Here is a 19,558-nt window from a genome sequence, read left to right as displayed (position 1 = left end):
GTGACCATGTGATCTGGTGTAATGGTCATTCAGAGCAATGAATGAGGTATCTAATATAAGTTTTCCCGGAAGGTGGCGCTATGAAAATGCGCTAAAAATGGCTGATGTTTACAGCAGGCATCAAAAGGCGCTTCCATGTAATTCATTAAAATGTAATCCCATTATGACAACACAAGGAACAAACAATATGGTTTAATGCTAATTCCATAAAGGCTGAGTTGTAGTTTGCTTTGATATAAGTGACCTTACACCATACCTTGTCAACTTTCACACCAGGAAGTAAAAAACCTCCCGATTTTTGGGGTCGCTCCATGCCTATCTCCCTATTTCATAATATCTTTTGATTTTTGCAGAGAACTCCCGATTATTACATTATGTCTTTGATTTTCATTTCTTCTAAACAAGAAATGTACTACATGATCTGTTGTATCATCTGTGAATTATTGTTGTGACGAAATAATTGCTTTAAAGAATTCGCTTCTTCACTAAATAGAATGTTATGTTTAAACATTATTCACGTAAATTAATTTCAATCCCAAGAATGATCACTACAAATGCTTTAACTCCATCTGCTATAGCGCCATTCCCAGGATAGAAACTTACATGAGTGAACACCTGGCATTTTCATACAGTATATATCAATTTTAATTACCATCGTTAAATTAAAAGAAGGAATGAAAATACATACCATGCAGCAAATGTGTCCTCCAAAAACTAATTCAGAATACATGTTTTATAATAAACAATAGTAAATGCTTTACGAGTTGACAATAAGGAAATCGGGTCGGAAATACAAAGAGGGAAAAATAGTTGCCACATGTATGGTACCATGAGGCTGGCTATTTTGGTTCAACAGAATTGGGAATCCTTTATTTGCCAATAAATTTCTGGTGTGTACGTAACACACAATAGTGTAGAACGTGGTTTCTTTGAATTACGATGGTGGGCCAGTCATTTTCACAAAATAGTTGCAAAGATAAGGATTAACTTTTAATTAGCTGTGCTGGCTTTCTTGCTTGTTTATTTAAGACTAATCTTTAGCTATTGTGCAGTTTGAACACAGCTGACCAGAATATGAAAATAGGGCCTGTTTTAGGGGAAATGAATAAAGCAAAATCTGCATATAATATGTTTGTGAATAAGTAAGCATTTAAGTGATGCTATGCATGTTTTGCACTGTGTAAGTACTGTACATTATGGTCTCCCTTTAAACTCAACCGGCCCGTGAATTATGAAGTCTGTGTTTACTTTTATTTAACTTCATGTCGAAAATGTGTACATGCAAAATAATAACAAAAATCAATCATAGTACTTTATAACAGTTCAATAATTGTTGTGTCACCGAAAGGTATTTTTTTTTTTACATGCCTATTCTTAGGACACTGGAAAAATCATTGTTTCATGTCCCAAGATTTAAAGCTATTACAGTAGTCAATAAAACGACCTAAAAACTGTCAGGTTTAGGCATTAGCCCACGGATAAGCCCACCCCACCCCCTTCTTCCAGGCCTTTATTTTTTCCTAATTTTGGCTTATACTCGAGTATATATGGTACTTTATAAATTTATGTAATTTTGAAGATTGAATCAGGGTTAGTTTATAAAGTATGCCTTTAACACATAATAATTTTTATCAGTTGATGGCCCTTTGCAGGTTCATCTTGAAATAAGTAATAAAAATATTGATAGTATGATAAGAATCACAAGTACCATATACTTTGAGTTTTAAAGCCACTAAATTTATCCATTTTACCTGCCCCCAGTTTTGTTTTCACATTTTCCTGACAGAACTGGGACTATTCTTTTCATTCTCTGTAATATTCTGGCAGTGCAAGTTTTTCTGACTTTTGAACACTGACTGTTTCTTTATTGCTCCATAACTTGCAGTCTCATTCAGTCTTGGCTCTGTATCAACTCCTTGGAGTTCAAGAATATCATCTGTCAGCCATTTTGGTTGGTATGCATACTTGGGCCTTTGAGTTTTCATAGGTTAAATGTTGATTAGCCATATCTAAGATCAATTTCATCCATTGTCTGGATCATTGAACATTAATTTTATTCCATGGTAGGATTTGAGATCATTAACAGTTGGCCAGTTTGAGGTTTTGAAAGACTGTATTTGCTGATGTTGAGGTTCTCTTTAAAGGGAATGCTGCTTATACATTTCTGTTTGCTAATGGTGAGAAAGTCTTTAGAGGGAATGATTTTGCATTTGTATTTGCTAATGGTGAGGTCTTTGGAGGGAATAATTTTACATTTTTTGTGCTGATGGTGAGGTCTTTGGAGGGAATGATTTTGCATTTGTATTTGCTGATGGTGAGGTCTTTGGAGAGAATAATTTTACATTTTTTTGTGCTGATGGTGAGGTTTTTAGAGGGAAAGATTTTACATTTGTATTTGCTAATGGTTAGGTTGTCTTTAGATGGAATGATTTTGCATTTGTATTTGCTAATGGTGATGTTTATGGAGGGAATGATTTTGCATTTGTATTTGCTGATGGTGAGGTCTTTGGAGGGAATGATTTTGTATTTGTATTTGCTGATGGTGTGGTCTTTGGAGGGAATAATTTTACATTTGTATTTGCTGATGGTGAGGTTATCTTTAGAGGGAGTGCTTATACATATGTATTTCCTGATCTTGATTTGGCCTAATATTTTACATTTGTATTTCATGATGGTCAGGATGTCTTGAGAGGAAATGAATTTTCATTTGTATTTGCCAATGGAGAAGTTGTCTTTATAGGGAATGATTTTACGTCAAAAACAACAATGTCATAAAATTGCACAAATTTTAAGAGTTAGCTTCAAAGGAAATAACAAAATAATATCCATGAATGTTTTAATCAATGATTTAGAATTTAGTCTGAAAAAAATTCAAATAGTAATAAAACACATAACACTGAGTTTAGTTTAATTTGTTTATATAGTTGTATTTATAAAAATAGTTTGTAAAATGCCAACAGATGTTGAAAATTTTGTGATTGATGTGGTTTTTACTAAGGAAGAAAGGTATGCAGGAATATACTAAGTATGCAGCGCAGCCTTTGGGCTGAAAAATTTAAATTATCTCCAATAGACACCAATAAGTGTACATGTATCTAAGCATGAAAATATCGTGATGTAAATAATTGTGTGTAAGAAACATATTTTGCTTTAAGAATGTATTTGTTTTGGAAACCATCATAAGGCTTATAAATTTGCAGAAAATTATTTCTCAAAACTTAACCGTATTTGTAATTATTTAATTTTTTAAGCAACTTTAGCTAAATAGTTTGGTGGCATTTGTAAGTATTATCCATACCAAAAGGCCAAAAATGTTTCTTTATATGTTGTCACCTGTGTCCTGCACTATTTTACGGCATTTCATACACGTATATTCATCGACATTACTTACACATTTTTTTGGGCATGTTTGTTTTGTTGTATTCACATACAGTAAGGCAAGGTTTGAGTCTCAGATTTGGCCAATGTGGATATGTGAGAAAGCTTGCCAGTAGCTTCTTATGGGTCACTGGTTCTTTCTGGGGGTTTCCCAGGTTCTTCCTCCACCATTAATACTGGCCGCCATGTATAGCCTATCGTGTGCTGAAAAATGGCTTTTAAACCGTATAACAACAACAGTAATACAAACAACAACAGCAAAAAAAAATGAAACAGAATGGATTCCACCTGATGCACTTCCAGAGTTTAATTACTACAAGCAGAGAAATCCATGACCTTAAAAAGTGTTGCAAAATTAAGTAGTGGGCTGATTATATAGTGGGACTGAAATATATATCTATCTGGTCACATGCCCAATGATTTATTTTTATATTAGATTCTTTTGAATGTTGAGCATTATGGATTTTATGGGCTTTTTAACATTATATATATATATATATATATATATATATATATATATATATATATATATATATATATATATATATATATCCTTCTATTAAGGCATATTTATTTTGCCCAAGTGCAAAAAGCTACTCTCTGATTAGTCAGCCTTTACATATTGATCTGACTTACAAACTATACCCTGACATATTGTAGGGAAAATGTTCACATTTTTCAGGCCTACTAATCAGCAATTCCCCAAAGAATAGCAACACAGTAATGTGCATTACTATAAAATACCTATTGCCAGTTCCCAAAGGATGATCCCACAGTCATAAATTCCAGAAATATCAATCACCATTTCTTGAGGAATTGTCTGATGGTCCCGCCCACCCCCCAGTACTTATCATCAGTTACAGAGGATGTCCCCATTGGTCTGCATTTTTTGACAAAATACCAATCAACAGTTCCCAAAGAATGGCCCCGTTATCATATATTGCACACCAAATACAAAACACTCATTGCAAGAGGTTGTCCCCAGGAACAGTCCCAAATTCTCCACAAAATACCATTCACCAGTTCCCAAAGGATAGACCACATGGTCCCAAATTCCATACAAAATACAAATTACCACTTCCCAAAGGATGGCCCACATAGTCCCAGATTGCATGCAAAATATAAATTACCACTTCCCAAAGGATGGCCACATAGTCATAAATTCACCACAAATGCCAATCACCAATTGTAAAGGATGGTCCCATAGTCATACATCTGCACAAAATACCAATCACCAATTCCCAAATAATGGGCCCATAGCTTCAAATTAACCCTCTTCAAAATATCAACCATCAGTTCCCAGAAGGTGGTCCCTGTCTCAGGTGTCACACAGAACTATAATCCCTGTGTGCCTTATAATATTGACCTTAAAAGTTGTTTAGTACATCATATGAAATGATGGACACTGACTTGTGCAGTAACACCATCACTGCATTACACTTGCTTGTGGTTTGCACATGAATGTACAGATAAATGCAGACCAGCATGTATTGACAGAGAGTATGAATCAAATGGGTGAGTGTTGTTTTATAGAAAGTAACTTGATGCATTGCAATGAAATGTGATACTTACTGTGGTGCAGTACGTCCAGTAGAAAAAGGAAAGGGATGAGTTGAAAACTGTAACATGTGAGCGCATTGAAAAAACCAGTATGATTTACAGTTTTATGTAGATGAAGCAGTCCTGTCATATTGAGCATATATGCAACTGCAGGTAATTTAAAATATTTGTTATACTGTTTTATATACTATAAAACAATTGAGAAAGATGTTTAATGTCTGCATTGGTAGTGTATTCAGTTTTTCTGAGTTGCCTAGAGCTACTGAGAAACATTGCACAACAGTCCAGCATCAGAGAGAAATTTGTTTCTGACACACTCATTGCAGCTGCTGATAGAGAACAGTGTACACCACAGCACACAGTTTGTTTCAGACACTCTCCCTCTTCACAGTTCCTTAAAAATTACCCTGGTTTACAATAATATGTAACCTCTGGTGAACAAACCATGTGTTTATTCCATTCAGGCATTCCTCCAGACTGATTTTTTTTTGTGTTGCCATGCATATTTGGATTTCCCACACCAGTCTTGAAAGATAATTATTTACCTAGCAGGTTATCATGCTAAGTTGTTTTACAAATGTAAATACATCACCTGTATATTTCCAAGTCTGTGAAGTCTTCTGTGTTCACTGTATAATTGCCTGCATTTAACATACACTTCTGTGTTCACTGTATAATTGCCTGCATTTAACATACACTTATCTTTACACATCCTTGATCACATTATTTTCCTGAGTCGCTGAGTTGTCTAAGATGTTCATGTTTATAGATTACCTGCATCTCATCACTCCATCTCACCTCTGTCTGCGTGGGTTCCAGTCTAGGATTCGGCAAATATGGGTATGTGAGAAAGCTTGCCAGTAGCTTCTCATGGGTCGGTGGTTCTTCCCGGGGTTTACCTGGGTTCTTCCTCCACCATTAATACTGGCTACCATGCATAGCATATCGTCTGCTGAAAATGGCGTTAAACCCCACAACAACAACAACAACATCTCATTTCTGTCCATATGGGTTTGAGTCTCGTATCAACCAATGTGAATATGTGACAAAGCTTGCTAGGATCCTCCTCTGGGTCAGCGGTTCTTTCCAGGTGCATCCACCATAAAATATTACGACTGTATTGTACTGCATATCATCATGTGCCACAAATTGTGTTATAACCCTGAAATCACAGATAACATGCTGTTAAATTATGCAGTTATTGACTTTGATGAGTTTGCTGCAAGGATTTATGAACCCAGAAAAAAAACTTTTCGCCAAGTATGAATGAAGAGGTGAATGTAATTTATGGGCTGGGGTTTGGCTATTCCTTGTAAATACAGAAATCAGAATTAAGTATTTCTGTTGTGAGTGTAGAGAGAGTGGTGGTATGGAGTGGATTGGAATATGCAGGTCTGGTCTGCCTATGCATCAGCAATGCTTAAAGAGGCAGAACTAATTATAAGTCGAAAATGTGCCTTGTATTCTAACATAGAAGTTTATTTCAACTGCAAACAACATAACCCCTTATCGGCCTGAGGGTCTGTACAGTTTGAAGTTGGATCAACTCATTTGGGAATATATATTAATGAAAATATACAAGAAATGCATATTAATAATTAATGTTGAAGTGTTTAACTTTTCAAAAAAATGTTTATTTTTGCACGCATGTAGTACCTACCAATTCAAAATCACTTTATCAATTGATATTTTTTACATGGGGACGATGCATTTCAAAATCGCTAAACTTGATTTTTTCTTAGTTTGATGTGTATTTTGTTGTGCTACACTGTAAATTTAGTTGAATTTCTATCCTAGTGTAATACTTATTATATAGAAAAATATGGGAAAATTACTGTTTATAATTGTTGATAACCATAATAAAGTTCATCAAATTTCCACTCCTTTTACAAAATGTGCAAAAATGATTATGTGATCAATTAAATTGTGGTCTTTCTAAACCATGAATTTGTGCAGATCACTGGAAACACAGCTTTTGATCACGAGTCTGTAATCATTCTGGACATGCCATTTGTAATTATTCCTACAATGCGGTAGTTATAATTTCATTTGGGCTATTTTGCTTTTGCTGGATTGCGTGCTCTAAATAATCTGGTAAATTATGTTTTTACCCTGATGTAGGAGCAGATTAGATACCATTTATTATTTATAAATTACAAGGCATTTATGGTTTGCACTGATTCAGACCTAAGATTATGCACCAGTTATTGTATTAAGGCCTGTTTTGAGTTAAAGAAATGTTGAGCTGGCAGATTTGCTTGGTATAAAAGAAATGTTGAGCTGGAAGATTTGCTTGGTATACTTAAGCATTTATCAGCAAAATACAATTTATGTTGAAAGTTTTTTATTAGCATTGCTGGCAGATTGTACCAACTACTTTTGCTACACTTCAGTGGCTAATTGTAACATTGTATCAACTACATGTACTTTCATTGAATTAACATTTTTGTGATAATGATTCAGGCTTGTGAAATGAAGTGAAATTTACTACAGTACTTGAAAAGGTAATGAGAAGGAAAGGTTTATTGTTACAGTCAGCGTTGTAAGTGTTGTAACATTCTCATCCATTTGTGTCACAGAATTAGGTAAAAAAATTACTTGGTTTTGCTTTGGAACTATTTGACTATTTTTTGTTGTACATGCGTACGTTATCTAGGGTGAATAAGTGTTTTTCCAGGTAAGCGACTGTATTAACATGTACCTTGCTGGAAATTACTTGCGACGAAGGGACATTAATAACATGATATGCATGGGTATTTTGCCCTGACTATTGCTCACTCTCCTATGGATTTAAGTAAGATCAATTTCTAAACCGACACTGGTTGTTTTGGATGACGTCAAGGAGTGTACGCTCTTCATTGTTCTCCAACCATAGGGCTGGTTGTGATTGTGACTGTGACTATGACTAGAGCTGACTAGAGTTTGCTAGAGATGTCTAGAGCCATCTGAAGCTGCTTAGAGCTGTCTGGAATTTCCAGAGTATTTAAGGCTGCGTGCTGTTGATACGTATGTATATATGTCTGAGCCACGGACGTAGATGTAGCTAATTCAAAAGGGGACTGTATGCTGTCTGTACGTGTATACGTATGACTGTACATGTGGTGGATCCATAAAGGGTGCAAGTGGCCGGTAAGAGTGTAGGCCAACCCAAGAAATCATGCGACTGTACAAGGGGTCTAGAATCATACATTTGGTTCAATTGTTGTTCCAACTGGGTGCATTTTTTTACGTTCATAAGGTTATTTTGAATCTTAGTTGTGTCCCAAGTGATTATGTGAATCTCTCTTATAGTTTATAACATTATTTGCAAACACATTTGAATATCATTATTTTGAATCTTAATCGGAGTTCATACTTGAGATTATGTGAATCTCTCGTAGTGTATTATACTGTTTGAAACGTATCTGCAGTCCATGAGGTTTTTTGGATCTGTACTTCATATTGATTTCATATGTTTGGTTTATTTTCAATGTGTGAATGTTGTGTAGAGTGATTGGGTCAATCATATGTTGAGAGCGTGAGAGAATCTTTGTATGTTTACATATATTTTTCTTTATTAATTCATTTAATAAATTTCAATCTTTCTCACATTGTGTTTGTCTTATTCATTTAGTCCCAAAACCCACTCGGTTTCTATTCAGCGACAGTTTGTGTTGTAACAAGGCTGTGCTTATCATTACAGTCCATGTTGTAACAAGGCTGTTTACTATTAGTGTTGTGACAAGGCTGTTTACTATTAGTGTTATAACAAGGCTGTTTATTATTAGTGCTGTAACAAGGCTATTTACTATTAGTGTTATAATACGGCTGTTTATTATTAGTGTTGTAACAAGGCTGTTTATCACTACAGTGTTGTAACAAGACTGTTTACTATTAGTCAGTGTTGGAACAAGACTGTTTATCACTACAGTCAGTGTTCATAAAAAATCCATGTTATAGTTACAATCAGTGTTTTAACAAGGCTGTGTTATTGTCACTGTGTTTTATGAAGCTGCGTTTGTCAGGCAAAATAAGCTTTAAACAATGTTCAAGAATGAGAGAGAGAGAGAGAGAAAATAAACACCAAACCAAAATTGTTACAGTTAGAGATCTAATCTGCGATAGCTGTTGCCTTTGTTGATCAAGTTAATCCAGTTCTGTCATCAGTGATATAATCATTTGACATTTCTTACTGCTATGGGCTTTACATCATCTTTAAGCACTTGATAGATTATAATTGGTGTCCATTATAACTGGTGGAGGAAGAAACGGGAAAACACCTTGAAGAACCACCAGCCCACGAGAAGCTACTTTGGCAAGCTTTCAGACACACCACATTGGCAGAGAAAAATGATCCTTCTGTGCAGACCTCTTGATAGAGACCACTTTTTATTGGCAGAATGGGTTGTCTCAAGAAAGGTTTTGCGATATACTGTATTATTATCATTCAACTTTTTAAAGACAAGATTGGAAATATTTGATTCTGCCATGTCAGACATGTGTAAATATGTTACACGAAAGTCATAATGCAACTGTGCATATAATTATGTATGTATAGTTACACAATGCCTCCTATATTCCTTTCTGTCCAGACTTAGCCATTGTAAAATTTCAGGCCATATCATTGGGACACACACAGATAATATATATATATATATATATATATATATATATATATATATATATATATATATATATATATATATATATATAACTCCCAGACTATGCACTGAAAATATTAAATGAATTTCAGAAGGTTTTAGCCCATCTGGATAATCACATAACATCACATACCAAAAATTTCATAATATCCATAGTACTTGTGTTTACATAACAATATTTCATCACAACTTGTATTTACATCACAACAATATCATAAAAAATGTCATCAGGACTTGTATTTAAATAACAGCAATATCATAAAAGAATGTCATAAACCACATGTGTCAAACTCAAGGCCCGCGGGCCACATCAGGACTGGCGTACAATTATATCCGGCCTGAGAGAGAATTTTAGGCAAAAATATTTTTTAATGGCCCTGCGATATAAAGTGCAAATCAAATTCCCTAATTAGCACACTTGCCAAACATCCAGCTCTGACAAATTGGCATAAGATCGAAAATGGGTATGCCAATGATTTTTTATTATTAAAACTTTTGTCTGTTTTAATTTATATTAATGTTTAAAAAAGGTTTAATTTTCCGCTTGTTGAATGTTTATCCTGTTCGGCCCGCAACCTTACATGTGATTTGAGTTTTGGCCTGCTGGGCGATTGAGTTTGACACCCCTGTCATAAACAATGTCATGGAGATTTTTTAAAGCTACATCAAAAATCCAAATCACACATACTTTTACCCGGTTAATCTATTTTGGGAAATCTCCACTTTGAAGGTGCATTTGTATTCAGGACTTTTCACTGATTTTCAGAAAAGGTAGCTGTGCATGAAAAACAGGCAATCAAGTGCAGCGAGTTTGCTAGAGGGGTCTTAGGGGTATGCTTACCCTGAAAAATTAATATCCATGATGCAAAAATCCAGCAGTTTCAAGTATTCCTGGGGAAGTTTCGTGTTCACTTCAATATATTAAGTAACTTGTACAAGCCATTTTTCATTTTTGTGATGGAATAACCCATGACAGATAGCACTGATGCAGTGTAATTTTCTATCTGCCAGTAGATTGGGAAATCCTGGTCTCTGCCAGTGTGTTGAAGTTGAATAAAACCTGGGTTATATATATTCATTTTTTTTAATACATTGATTTAACTTGTACAGTTAAATGACAGGTGTAAAATAGACAGGTCTAAGTGTAATAAAAATCAGGGTGTTCTAGGTGGTAATGAAGACATAGGTAGTGATATACTCCATGAAAAATCAGGATGTTTTTTTCATGTCTATATTTTTTTCCCCTTGCAATTTATATGGGGTCTACACAAGTTGAGGTGGTGATCATATCTGTCTTGATGTTGCATGACAAATTTTTCACATCCTTGATAGAGCCTGGAGGGTTGGAAGGTGGAAATGACTGCCAAAAACCACTTCGTTATAGCAGTATAAATCATGTATGAGATTTGAATCCTGTCTACACCATACTAATTGCAGTAATGTTTACATGTGTGAACAGCATACTTTACTGGCAGTACACATTGACAAATGATTAGTTGTAGATGGCAATGAAGATTTGAAATCTTGGGTGTAGCCTTAAGCTTTTTATGGGTAGTTGAATATAGGTAAAAAATTATATATGCAAAAGTGTGAATATATGCGATGGCTTTTATTTTAAGTTTGTCACGTTTTTTTTTTATTTCTTTCTAAAAATTTGCCTTTTGTTTAATCTTGAACCAAATGTTGTCATTTTTCACACTGTAATTGTTAATTTCACTTTCAAACAGTTTTTCTTCTTCTCCATTTTCAGGTGATATCACACAGAAGGGGTATGAGAAGAAAAGAGTTCGCCTTCTTGCATCATATGCCAAGAAAAACCCAGTGCAAGGTACATTTTAGCTCTACTGGTCTTTGGCAAGAAGAGCTTATTCTTTTGTCTGTCATATGTCTGTCATCCATCTGTTTTATCACAAGTTTGTTAAATCTACTCAACCTTAACTCCTTGGATGATCGCTATGAAACATTCCACACACTTTCATCCCATTGTCCAATTCGTCACAAATAAAAATGCTGCAGGTCAGGCATCCACAGTGGCCAGCTTGAAAATATTAGGTTTAAATACTACTGAATGGATGCTCATATCAACGTTTGGTTTTCCAGTGAGAGACTTCTTAGGATGTCTGGTTGGTCATAAACGAAATGGTGCTGATCTGCCCACTAATATGGCCACCACAGCAACCATCTTGAAAATTTCATTATCACAGCTCCATCTGAACAGAATCTTATATTGACATGGGTTTTCACCAGAAGGCTTCTAGAGATCATGGTTTTGAACCCTGGCAGTCATACCAAAGACTTACAAAAGAAAGGTACTAGTAGCTGCCTTGCTTGGCACTAAGCATTAAGACATTAGTGTTTATTGTTAGGACTCGCTGACGTGGTGTCAGGATAATGTGACTGGGTGGGACATCATGCTACATGTATGCGGCATGATGTCCCAGTGCTAGACATCACTATAAACTGTCACAATGCAGACATCGTAGCGATATGACTGAAAAATTGTTAATGCTACATTTAAAAGAAATCAAACCCCAGAAGATTTCATAATGTTTCCCATTGGTCGTTAGTGAAAATGTTTCAGTCAGACATCTAGTATGGTCCCACATAGGGGCCATCTTGAAAATCTTGTTATCACTACTCCTAAATGGAGGTTTTCATTAAACACTTTGATGTCTGGTTGGTCCTTGATGATATTGGTACCTGTCTGTCATCTGATATGACCATCACAGTGGACATCTTGTAAATATTGTTATCATTGCTCCTTCTGAACACAAAGACATATTATTATATGGCTTTCACCGAAGACTTGTTAGGATGAGTATTTGATCATAAACAAATATGGTGCTTATTGGAGGCTCAATATGGCTGCCGCAATGGCAAGCTTGAGAATCCTGCTATCACTATTCCTACTGAATGAAGGGTGATATTGACATGATGTTGTCACCAGAAAATGTCCAATATGTCTTATTAGTCTTTAATAAAAATGGTGTTGATCTGTTGTCTAATATGATTGCCATAGTGAACTGCTTGCAAATCCAGTTAACACTATTTCTTTTGGATAATTGGTATCATAGATTTTCAAAAAAGACTTCTTACCATGTTTTGTTGCTCCTAAATTTTTAAACTTTTGTGCTAATCTGATGCCAAATAAATGACTTTGCCAGTCACATTACAGTGTCAATCTATGCATGTGATTCGGCCAGTCACAGTGCAGTATTGATCTATACATATGACTTGACCAATCACACTGCAGTATTAATTTTTTTGCATTTGATTTGGCCAGTCACATTGCATTATCAGTCTATACGTATGACTCAGCCAGTCATATTAGAATATCCTTAGGAAGCAGGAGGTAGTAGGTTTGAACCCCGGCAGTCATACCAAAGACTTAACAAAAATTGTGCTAACAGCTGCCTCGCTTGGCACTCAGCATTAAGAGGTTAGTGTTAGGACTGGTTGGCCAGGTGTCAGGATAATGTGTCTGGGTGGGACATAATGCTACATGTCTGCGGCATGATGCCTCAGTGCTAGACATCACCATAAAATGCCACACTGCAGACATCTTAGCAATATGACTGAAAAATTGAAAAATTGTTAAGCTACATTAAAAATCCTAATCACACAATCACACACTCATATTAGACTATCCGTTCTTGCATTTGATTCAGCCAGTCACAGCAGCAGCATGCTGTTAGCCAATGTTTTCTTGTTACATCTACTTGCTCCATTTAGCAATCAATTTGAGGACAATATGTCCATCCACGCCCTGGAAGATAACGGTGTTAGATTAAATCAGTGTTGACGTTTTCTACTTTATAGCAAAATAGAAAGTGGGATTGACAAAAAAGGCAGACTACTGTTGTATTGACTGTCAGAACTATTTGAATTATATTTTGTCTCATCTACAAAACCCTGGAGAGACATGGGTCTTTAACATTTTTTTTTGTCAGCATTGGGATTATTTGTTCAAATTATATGTTCAATTCAAGTTACAACAAAAATGGCCATTTTTGTGACAAAAAATAATAAAGTTTATGCAGGTGAAAAATGTAAATTAGAGGGTAACATTTTTAATTGCAATATGACAAATAGAAAATAACAACATTTTCTGATTACATACACATATATTTACCATGTCACGCTTTATGCTAAACACATTTTTGCAGATGAAGTTTAATTTGTAGCATGATCTCATTTGATTATGAGACTTCAGATTCCTACATGAAATTGGCATCATTACACATTACTAGACCAATTTAAAGCCTGTAAGTGTCCATTTTAATACATGATGTATGCAGGCAACCTCAGATAATGTGGGCATGGAGACAAATACAGAAAATTTAGCTGCAGATAAAATTGCTGTCTTTCAGATACCAAAAATGCAGATATGACTAACCTTCAGACATAGCTAGCACTGAGATGTGGCAAACACTAAGATGTGACTAACATTTACACGTGGCAAACGCTAAGATGTGACTAACATTTACATATGGCAAACACTAAGATGTGACTAACATTTACACATGGCAAACACTAAGATGTGACTAAGATTTACACATGGCAAATGCTAAGATGTGACTAAGATTTACACATGGCAAACACTAGGATGTGACTAAGATTTACACATGGCAAACGCTAAGATGTGACTAACATTTACACATGGCAAACACTAAGGCATGAGTAACATTTACACATGGCAAACACGAAGATAACGCTAACACTCAGACATGGCTAATTCTAAGATGTGGCTAACATTCAGACCTTTCTGATATTAATATGTAGGTTACAATCAGACCTAGATACTACTAAAATTTGGCTAACACAGACATGGCTACTACTAAAATGTGACTGACACTCAGACATAACTAACACTAAGATAAGGCTAATGCTCAGACATGGCTTTACACTAAAAGACGACTAATACTAAGACATGGCTACTACTAAAATGTGGCTAACACTCAGATGTGTCTAGTTCTAAGATGTGACAATTACTCATACATGGCTTACACTAAGATGTGACTAACACTCAGGCATAGCTAACACTAAGACGTGACTAACACTCAGACATGGCTAACTCTTAAGATGTGGCTAACACTCAGACATGGCTAACACTAAGATGTGCTAACACTCAGACATGGCTAACACTTTATTTCCAGTGGGGTCCTGAAGGATTACAATTTTGGGGCTTGGTACATTTTGCAAACTCAAATTATGTGTATTTGACTAAGCTATTTGACTAAATCGGAAATTTAATTATTATATGCTCTTTTTTTCCTCCATTAACTTTAAATTGTCGGAATCATGCATTTTTTTAAAATACTGAACACCTTTTTACTGCATGACACATGGCTAAAATAGTTTAGTGTATTAGGAGCTACTTTGTAAACAAACCATGTACATTATTGTTGTAGATGGTATTGGTTGAAGAGTTCACTGAGTCACAAACAGAACTCTTGAAACAAGCAAATTAAAAGATCTTTGCAATGTAACCAACAGACATTAGTGATGCTGTAATTGAAAATACCACTCTGATGACTTAAATAGTTATTTAGGAGAAATATTCATAACTTTTTGCAAATAGAATGGTTTAGAATATGACCAGTGCTTTCTAGAAATGGTTTAGACTATGACCAGTGTCTCTACAGATGGTTTAGACTATGACCAGTGCAAATTGAATGGTCCAGACTATGACCAGTGCAAATAGAATGGTCCAGACTATGACCAGTGCAAATAGAATGGTTTAGACTATGACCAGTGCAAATAGAATGGTCCAGACTATAACCAATGCAAATAGAATGGTCCAGACTATGACCAGTGCAAATAGAATGGTATAGACTATGACCAGTGCAAATAGAATGGTCCAGACTATGACCAGTGCAAATATAATGGTTTAGACTATGACCAGTGCGAATAGAATGGTTTAGACTATGACCAGTGCTCTCCACAGTTTATAAAAATAGCAAAAAAAAGCATATTGAAGCCAAAGTCTATGTCAGTCAAAACACTGAATTGAAACAAGATGCATTTGAAGGTTTTGGTAGGAAACTAACAGCATCAGAGCCATTAAGTCAAGACGACGAAAAAAGTATTTTTCCTGCTGGCAAAATGGACTTTCACAAAACAGATCCTTTACAATGTTCCCTATTTAACTATTTTGTTGCAATGTTTGGCTAGCAGTAGAAGACATTTACTGTATGATACACGTCATAGCTGTCATAGTTACAACAACATGCAGGTGACAGAGCATAACATGTCTTCTTTAGCTGGTAATAGGAATGGTAATAAATATACTTACATTTTTATGCATCTTGAATTTCCTCAAAATGTACTTTCTTAGTTCTGAAAATTTGAATGACATGGCCCATGTCAAGAAAAACCTGATACATGCCAAAATTGTACTGTAATGTTATATTTCTAGCTGATATCACATTCTTCTTACTGCATTGAATTGATCCAGTAAATCCAGTTCATCCTAAGTAGAAAAGCAGAATTGAGTTGGATCATTGCAGAAACAATCCATCCATTCCAGATGAACTAGAAATGTTTTTTCAATCTGCATTCATTCAAAATTTGACATTTAAATTTTAAGTTCACCAAAATGAGAATTTTTTTAAAACTAACAGCAAGCATGCAACCAAATTCAGAGGTCGCTGGGCAGTGCTGTGACGGTATTAATATTGATACTGTGTATTGATGAATGTATGGTTGTGTGTTTATTTTGAAATACAGCTTGAATTCATTTACATGTACTTTATTTCTGGTTGTGTATCCCTTTATTATTAAACCTTAGGTAGGAAAATGAAATGAGTATATAATCAAAAGGTTATTGCATTTGTATGAGAAAATATGAACTAGTTTTTTCTGAGTAATATTGTACTCTTATAGTCATGCAGTATAACTCAGAAAAAACCCAAATTTTCCCATACAAATGCAGTAACCAATAAAAACTGATTTTAAAATTAATTAGTATTGCTTGGCCACCTGACACCTTTAACATCTTTGAATATCTTTTTAACCCGAAATGAGCTTTGCAATGGAGTTTCCCATTCTGGGTCTTGCTCTCCTATAGCTTTAAGGTACACTTATTATCCACCAGCATTTCTTGTAACAAATATCCATGTTTGCAGAATTACTTTTCTTTCAGTTTAAGAAATCATTAATTAAATGACAAAATGTATATTTGTATTATTTTGTCCCTTTTGTCATTTATTAAACACAAATTTTCTTTGTATTAGATATGACGTTTGACATTTTGAAAATGTTTTTTTCATGCATGTTAAAAACTTTATGTTGCAACTTGGTCATAAAATACTGTAAAAACCCGCATCAGTGCAACCCCACTATTAATATGATCCAGTTTTTTTTAACCCCAATTATCGCATTATAGTGGGGTTCCACTGTACCGTGTTTTCATTGCCAGATATAAAAACTGTTTACATAACCTTTCACAACTTTGGCAAACGTCAGTGCCAACAAAGACTTGGATGGACATAAACCAATGAAAGCTGTCGACTTCTTTCTTTTTCTGGCACAAAAAAAAAATGTGTCGGGGTGGGGGGGGCATAGAACCAAAAAATCCCACACTCATTGTGCAGCTCTGATGCATTTAAAATGGCTGTTTGCATGAGCAAGAGCACTGCATACATGTATGATGCCTTCGGTATCAAAGAAAGAACACATTAAGATTTTCATTATATTTAGCTTGATTTAAAGCTGGGTACCACCTTATATTTTACCATGGTATTCAGAACATACCATGATAACACAGAAAACAGCAGTTGTACTAGTTACCAATAAACTAATGTTGTTGATCGGGGGCTTGTCACTTTATTTTTTACATTTACATTTGTCAAAAGCTGGAAAAATACTTGCTCTGATTTATAATTAAATAACACCATATTATATCCATGAGATTATTAGGACAAAATAACACCATATTATATCCATGAGATTATTAGGACAAAATAAACCATATTATAGCCATGAGATTATTAGGACAAAATAACACCATGTTATAGTTATGAGATTATTAGGACAAAATAACACCATATTATAGCCATGATATTATTAGGACAAAATAACACCATATTATAGCCATGAGATTATTAGGACAAAATAACACCATATTATAGCAATGAGATTATTAGGACAAAATAACACCACGTTATATCCATGAGATTACTAGAACAAAATAACACCATATTATATCGGTGATATTCTTTGGGAAAAAATTATATTGAGAACAAATAAAAGAAAAAATCTTAGTGGAAAAGAAAATGGCAGGCTATACCACAACCCTGAACATAAATAGATCAATACCTTATGTGTATGTTAATTGTTGTGTAAATTGGAATCTAAAAACTGGAACTAAAGTGGAATGATTAAGCTTACACTGCATCTGACGCCCTGTGAATGACATTATGCTGACATTAGAGATCTTGTTGATACAGTGTACCATAAGTTCACTAGACCTTATGGTGGAATGTGCTAAACATTTAGATTAAACCGTGTGTTTTTTCTGAGCTTTATAAAACAAAATATAGCATATCAAAGTGGAGGTTTTCCAGTGATGCTGTGTTGCTCATACAAATTTGGGAGTGATTTTCTGTGCCCAGTATAACTATAAATCTCATCTGGGCGGCACTGAAAGTGGATATTTGTGCAATAATTTATTTGTTTTAGGTACAAATTGTTTGTTAATATACCTAGTGTTACAAGTTTTGAGTGCCATAAAATAGTTACAACTGAGATTAGGAATTGGTCAGGTAAGAGTCTCTACTGATTGCTGTCCAGTAACCTTTAGAATCATAATGCATGAACTAGAAACTTACATCAAGTATGTTTATTTACAAGAGTACATCAGATGTAATGTATACCAAACAACTGCCACTATATATAATTCAAAGCATAATCCATTCTTGATTGTGTGACTGTTGATTCCTACATTAAACTGCCATTTTAAATTTGACTAGTTTTACTCACGGCCTGTAATCAAATACATGATGTGTGCAGTCAACCTCAAGGTCTGCAAATCAAATACATGATGTGTGCAGTCAACCTCAAGGTCTGCAAATCAAATACATGATGTGTGCAGTCAACCTCAAGGTCTGCAAATCAAATACATGATGTGTGCAGTCAACCTCAAGGTATGCAAATCAAATACATGATGTGTGCAGTCAACCTCAAGGTCTGCAAATCAAATACATGATGTGTGCAGTCAACCTCAGGTCTGCAAATCAAATACATGATGTGTGCAGTCAACCTCAAGGTATGCAAATCAAATACATGATGTGTGCAGTCAACCTCAAGGTCTGCAAATCAAATACATGATGTGTGCAGTCAACCTCAGGTCTGCAAATCAAATACATGATGTGTGCAGTCAACCTCAAGGTCTGCAAATCAAATACATGATGTGTGCAGTCAACCTCAAGGTCTGCAAATCAAATACATGATGTGTGCAGTCAACCTCAAGGTCTGCAAATCAAATACATGATGTGTGCAGTCAACCTCAAGGTCTGCAAATCAAATACATGATGTGTGCAGTCAACCTCAAGGTCTGCAAATCAAATACATGATGTATGCAGTCAACCTCAGGTCTGCAAATCAAATACATGATGTGTGCAGTCAACCTCAAGGTATGCAAGTCAAATACATGATGTGTGCAGTCAACTTCAAGGTCTGCAACCTAATACATGATTATGCAGTCAACATCAAGGTCTGCATTCTAATACATGTATATGATGTGTGCAGTCAACCTCAAGGTCAACAAATGAATGCCAGACTTGTGCAGTCAGCCTCAAGGTCTACAAATGAAAGCCTAACTTGTGCAGTCAACATCAAGGTTTACAAATGAATGCCTGACTTGTACAGTCAACATCAAGGTTTACAAATGAATGCCTGACTTGTGCAGTCAGCCTCAAGGTCTACAAATGAATGCCTGACTTGTGCAGTCAGCCTCCAGGTCTACAAATGAATGCCTG

General features: G+C 35.1%; 1 protein-coding gene across 3 annotated transcripts in view; it reads left to right on the top strand.

Annotated features, from left to right (window-relative positions):
• LOC149789727 (disco-interacting protein 2 homolog C-like) overlaps positions 1–19,558 on the top strand; it is a 196,041-nt gene that overhangs the window by 41,291 nt on the left and 135,192 nt on the right. For all 3 annotated transcript variants that reach the window (XM_089971746.1, XM_089971747.1, XM_089971745.1), the window contains exon 2: positions 11,329–11,406. In XM_089971746.1, coding sequence (XP_089827872.1) covers positions 11,329–11,406 — 78 coding nt within the window. The remainder of the gene's footprint in view (positions 1–11,328; positions 11,407–19,558) is intronic.

This window comes from Sinohyriopsis cumingii, chromosome 10 (assembly GCF_028554795.1).
Source record: "Sinohyriopsis cumingii isolate HCF-2022 chromosome 10, ASM2855479v2, whole genome shotgun sequence".
NCBI classification, from domain to species: domain Eukaryota; kingdom Metazoa; phylum Mollusca; class Bivalvia; order Unionida; family Unionidae; genus Sinohyriopsis; species Sinohyriopsis cumingii.
The sequence above is the reverse complement of the archived record's forward strand: the minus strand, read 5'-3'. Positions and strand labels throughout refer to the sequence as shown.